At 37.2% G+C, this 5,913-nt stretch overlaps 1 protein-coding gene across 1 annotated transcript; it reads left to right on the top strand.

Moving 5' to 3' along the window:
• The first annotated feature begins 305 nt into the window (after positions 1-305).
• LOC136222859 (uncharacterized) lies at positions 306-5,214 on the top strand. Its single transcript, XM_066010555.1, has 7 exons — positions 306-1,129; positions 1,173-1,548; positions 1,975-2,236; positions 2,684-3,300; positions 3,433-4,205; positions 4,359-4,486; positions 4,544-5,214. Exons 1-7 carry the CDS (start codon positions 306-308, stop codon positions 4,834-4,836), a joined length of 3,273 nt encoding a protein of 1,090 aa, XP_065866627.1. The 3' UTR covers positions 4,837-5,214.
• The last annotated feature ends 699 nt before the right edge of the window (positions 5,215-5,913 follow it).

A 5,913-nucleotide genomic window follows, 5' to 3' on the forward strand; every position in this document is an offset into this window, starting at 1 on the left:
GACTAGATTTCACTTTTCTTTCATTCTTTATATATTTTGTCATGTCTAACGAACCTAAAAAGGACAACGTTAACGATGTTGATTCTAAAGAATGGCAACAAGCTATTGTAGGTGAGATGAAGAGGTTAGGGGCTATTGTGGCTGATTTGGTTTCAAACCAAAAGAAATCAAGCCAAAAGAAAGGAGGACGCGGGAGATTGAATTTTGATGATGAACTATCCGAGTCTGAAGAGGAGGAGCAGTTTGGATACCGAAAAAGGGGTAACGATCGAAAAGATAGTAATCTTAATGCTATCAAACTTAAAATGCCTACTTTTCGAGGAGCTAGTGACCCAGAGGCGTATCTTGATTGGGTACGAAAGGTTGAAACAATCTTTGACATACATGAGTATTCCGAGGAGAAGAAGGTGAAACTTGTAGTATCCGAACTAACTAAATATGCGGCTGTTTGGTGGGACCAATTAAAGCGCACAAGAAAAAGAGATGGTGATGAACCCATAAGAACATGGGGTGAATTGAAGAAGGTCATGAAAAAGAGATTTGTGCCGGCTCACTATTATAAGGAGTTGTTGAAAGAACTCCAATCCATGTCTCAAGGTAACCAATCTGTTGAAGATTATCACAAACAATTGGAGATGGCACTAATCCGAGCTGATATACAAGAAGATGAGGAAGCTACCATGGTTAGATTTCTCATGGGAATGAAGAGGGAGATTCGCAACCCTCTTGAGCTACAAACTTATTTCCACATGGACGAGATGCTCCATAAAGCGATAAAAATTGAGAGACAACTTCAAGAGGTTGAGAAAGGGAGATCAAAGTTTAAAGGCACTACTTCCACTCCATGGAAGTCAGATCCAAGAGGTAATTTCAAAACTAAATCTGAATTTAGCTCTAAAAGTGACCAAAAGCCTCAGGTTGATTCAAAAGCATTTGGGAAGTTGCAAATTGGTGGAACTACTCCAAAATACAAAACTACTGAAAAACCCACAAGAACTCGTGAAATTGTGTGTTTTAAGTGCCAAGGGAGAGGGCACTATGCAAGAGAGTGTTCGAATCAAAAGGCGATGGTTATGAAGCATGATGAGTTAATATCCGAAAGTGAGTCCGAACATGAATCAGATGATATGCCCCACCTTAGAAGATTGTAGTGATATAGAAGAGGTGGATAGTAAAGGAGGACATGGAGTTAACTTAGTCACTCGTAGAACATTGAAGATGGGAGTGAGTGGTGACATTGAGCAACGAGAGCACATCTTTCATGCTCATTGCAACATACTTGGAAAAACATGCTTAGTAATTATTGATGGAGGAAGTTGTTGCAACGTGGTAAGCAATGTGTTAGCAAGCCGATTAGGGATATCAACAATTCCACATCCCAATCCTTATCGGTTACAATGGTTGAATGATAGTAACGAACTCAAAGTTACTAAACAGGTGCTTCTGAACTTTTCTATTGGTTCTTTTTCTGATGAGGTATTATGTGATGTAGTACCTATGCAAGCATGTCATGTGTTATTGGGGAGGCCTTGGCAATTCGATCGATCAGCACTACATCATGGTCGAACAAATAAATTTACTATTGCTAAGGATGGGAAGAAGTATATTTTGCCACCTTTATCACCTGCTGAAGTGTTTGAAGATCAGCTCTACATGCAAAGAATGTTACAAGAACAATCTGTGAGAAGGGAAAAGGTTAAGGCGAGAGAAAATAAGAGTGATAAAATCAGTGAGGGTGTGAAGAGAGAAGAGGTGAGTGAAAAGGCATTAGTGAGGTCGAGAAATGAGGGTGAGAGGAGAGAAAAAGAGAGGAGCATTAACAAAAGCCAAAATCTATCTTTATATGCTAAATTGAGGGATGTAAAGCAAGCTGATTTTGAAAACAAAAATTTATTATTATTTTATTGTAAGAGTTTTTGTTTATCTTCTGTAAGTCAGTCTAACCTTCCTTCTAGTATTTCCCCTCTTTTGCAGGAATTCAAGGATTTATTCCCCGAAGAGATGCCTAATAAGTTACCCCCGATTCGAGGAATTGAGCATCAAATTGACTTTGTTCCCGGAGCACAAATTCCAAATCGACCAGCCTATAGAAGTAACCCTGAGGAGACAAAAGAACTACAAAGGCAAGTCGAGGAACTAATGGCAAAAGGGTTGATTCGTGAATCTATGAGTCCGTGTGCTGTACCAGTCATCCTAGTACCAAAGAAAGATGGAACTTGGCGGATGTGCATCGATTGTAGAGCCGTCAATAAAATCACGGTAAAGTATCGTCATCCTATCCCTAGGTTAGATGATATGTTGGATGAATTAAATGGGGCTGTTATTTTCACTAAAATAGATCTTAAGAGTGGGTACCATCAGATTCGCATGTCATTAGGAGATGAATGGAAAACGGCTTTTAAGACTAAGCATGGTTTATATGAGTGGTTAGTTATGCCTTTCGGTTTAACAAATGCACCTAGTACTTTCATGAGATTAATGAATCATGTTTTGAGAGAGTTTATAGGTAAATTTGTTGTTGTTTATTTTGATGACATTCTTATCTATTCTAAATCTGAGGCAGAACACATAGAACATATTAAGGTTGTATTAGATGTTTTGAGAGAACAGAAATTATACGCTAACCTTTCTAAGTGCTCATTTTGCATGGAGAAAGTTGTGTTTTTGGGTTTTATTGTTTCAGCACAAGGAGTTTCTGTTGATATTGAAAAGGTGAAAGCCATTCAAGAGTGGCCAACGCCAAATTCAGTTACCGAGGTGAGGAGCTTTCATGGCTTGACGAGTTTCTATAGGAGGTTTGTGAAGAACTTCAGTACCATTGCCGCACCACTAACCGAGGTAATAAAAAAGAATGTTGGCTTTAAGTGGGGCAAAGCACAAGAGGATGCTTTTGAGATGCTTAAGGCAAGACTAACTTCTGCCCCCGTTTTAGCACTTCCAAACTTTGATAAATCGTTTGAAATTGAGTGTGATGCGTCGGGAGTAGGGATTGGTGCTGTTTTAATGCAAGAGGGTCGACCTATAGCCTTCTTTAGTGAAAAACTTAGTGGTGCAACCTTAAACTATCCCACTTATGATAAAGAACTCTATGCATTAGTTAGGGCTTTGCAAATGTGGCAACATTATTTATGGCCTAAAGAGTTTGTGATCCACACCGATCATGAATCCTTGAAACATCTTAAGGGTCAACAAAAATTGAACCGAAGACATGCCAAGTGGGTGGAATTTATAGAGACGTTTCCTTATGTGATTAAGTATAAGCAAGGGAAGGAAAACGTAGTTGCTGATGCATTAAGTAGGAGAGTTAGCTTATTGAATGTGATGCATGCTAAGTGTTTAGGATTTGAGTATATCAAAGAATTATATGTTGATGATCTAGACTTTGCATCTATTTATAAAGCTTGTGAACTTACTGCTTTTGGAAAATTTTATAGACATGAGGGCTACTTATTTAGAGATAATCGATTATGCATGCCTAAATGTTCACATAGAGAATTTCTTGTGAGGGAAGCCCACGGTGGAGGCTTGATGGGGCATTTTGGGGTTGCTAAGACTTTGGACATGATTTCTGAACATTTCTTTTGGCCTCATATGAAACGTGATGTGGAAAGAATATGTGCTAGTTGTATTAATTGTAAGAAAGCTAAGTCTAGAGTTATGCCTCATGGTTTATACACTCCATTACCTGTGCCGAATGAACCTTGGACTGCTATATCCATGGATTTTGTGATGGCTTTACCTAGGTCTAAGAGAGGTAATGATTCCATATTTGTGGTTGTAGATCGCTTTTCTAAGATGGCACATTTCATACCATGCCATAAAACTGATGATGCTATTAATATTGCTAACTTGTTCTTTAGAGAGGTTGTTCGTCTGCATGGGATGCCAAAGAGTATAGTTAGTGATAGAGATCCTAAGTTTTTAAGCTATTTTTGGAAGACTTTGTGGAATAAATTGGGGACTAAACTGTTGTTTTCTACTTCTTGTCACCCTCAAACTGATGGTCAAACCGAAGTAGTAAATAGAACTTTAGGACAACTTCTTAGGGCAGTTATTCAAAAGAATCTTAAGTCATGGGAAGAATGCCTACCATTTATTGAGTTCGCTTATAATAGGGCTATACATTCATCTACTAACTTCTCACCATTTGAAATTGTTTATGGTTTTAATCCTTTGACACCATTAGACTTGATCCCTTTGCCTGTTGATGAAAGGAAAAGTTTAGATGGAAAGAAAAAGGCAGAAATGGTGCTTAAGTTACATGAACAAGTGAAACAACAACTGGAGAAGAAGAATGAGCATTATGCAAAGCAAGCTAACAAGGGTCGACAATGTGTTCTATTTGAACCCGGTGATTGGGTGTGGTTGCATATGCGCAAGGAAAGGTTCCCCGCTCAGAGAAAATCAAAGCTACATCCTAGAGGCGATGGTCCATTTCAAGTAGTCGCACGAATTGGGGATAATGCCTACAAGCTCGACTTGCCAGGTGAGTATAGTGTGCATGCAACTTTTAATGTGGCTGATTTATCTTTGTTTGACGTAGGAGATGAAGATTTGAGGACAAATCCTTTTCAAGAGAGAGGGAATGATGTGATATCAAAAGCACAAGAGCATGGAACAAAGGAGCTTGGAGTTAAGGAGCCTAGTAGAAGCATGAGGGATCCATTGGAGCTGTCAATTGGACCTATGACGAAGAATCGTGCAAAGAAAGACCAACAAATGCTTAATGGACTCATCTTGAGCTTCTTTAAACAAGGAATGAATTCTAGCGAAGTCATTAAAGATGGTGTGTTTTTGTGTTGTATCCAAGCCCAAGCCCATAATAGTGATATGTAAAAAGGTTGATCATATTTTAAGAGAAGCTTTGGACTTGCATGTGTTTGGCATGTGCAAAACCCATTGGGACTCATTAAAATTAATGCTATAACCTTATAGGTTTGATTGGGCTTATTTCTAGCTAATTAAAAGGCCCAAATAATGTTAATTAGTGGGCTGAAATTGGGCTCTAAAGGACAAAAACGAATTTAATGTTTTTCCTTGTCTAATTAGGATTTCTTTTACCTTGGTGCACTAGGATTCAACTTCCTTTTTAGTTTAGGTTTAGGTTTATTTTGTAGCCTATATAAAGGCTTGTATTCTTCATTATTTTCATCAATCAGAAATCAATATTTTTATGAACAAAAGTTCTTCTTTTCCTTTGGGAATTATTTTCAATCCGGGATTGAATTCTTTATTGTGAGCTTGAGAGACCGGGTCATCATTCTTGCAATAGTATCTTGATCGTGAACAAGTATTTTGGTAAGGTACTTGTGAATCGCCAAACACTCAGGTTCCAATTTAATTATTCGAAGGTGTAAGGTCAGATCTCCTTTCATTGTCTTTAATTCTTTGGGATTGGTTTGTTATCACCAATTTATGTTTGTTATTTGATTCTATTAATTCCTTAAGATAGATCGGGAAAACTTGTTGATTTGGTTATTATCTCTTTTTCATAACCAATATCACATCAATTGGTATCAGAGCTTTGGCTCTTAAGGAATTTGTTGTTTTTGTTTTGTTTGTCGAAATTAAAAAAAAAAAAAAAATTACCCCAATCTAGAGTCTTTAATTATTGATCGAGTTCCTCATATCTTTGCATCTAGTTATTTAGGTTCTTAGTTGTAGCGAACTGATTATTTTTGGATTCTATTCTTACTAGCCAAACCCATTTATGTGTGTGAATTTCTTCAATTTTTTTTTGCATGCTAAATCATTAGTGCAAGTTTAATTTGTTAATCAATTCCAATCTAGTTTAAAAAAAAAAGGGAAAAAAAAAGAAAAAAAAAAGGAAAAAAAAGGAAAAAAAAAGAGGAAAAAAAAGGAAAAAAAAAAAAAAAATCGGCTCATTGTTTGTACTAAAGTTACAAGTTTTCT

This window comes from Euphorbia lathyris, chromosome 3 (genome assembly GCF_963576675.1).
Source record: "Euphorbia lathyris chromosome 3, ddEupLath1.1, whole genome shotgun sequence".
Classification (NCBI taxonomy): Eukaryota; Viridiplantae; Streptophyta; class Magnoliopsida; order Malpighiales; family Euphorbiaceae; genus Euphorbia; species Euphorbia lathyris.

Excerpts from the sequence above, each read along its gene's own strand:
- LOC136222859 (XM_066010555.1), top strand. The coding sequence starts at position 306 with ATGCCTACTTTTCGAGGAGCTAGTGACCCAGAGGCGTATCTTGATTGG. Across the intron at positions 1,549-1,974 it reads CTTGGCAATTCGATCGATCA|GAATTCAAGGATTTATTCCC; the intron begins GCACTACATCAT and ends CCTCTTTTGCAG. Across the intron at positions 4,487-4,543 it reads CTACAAGCTCGACTTGCCAG|GAGATGAAGATTTGAGGACA; the intron begins GTGAGTATAGTG and ends TGTTTGACGTAG.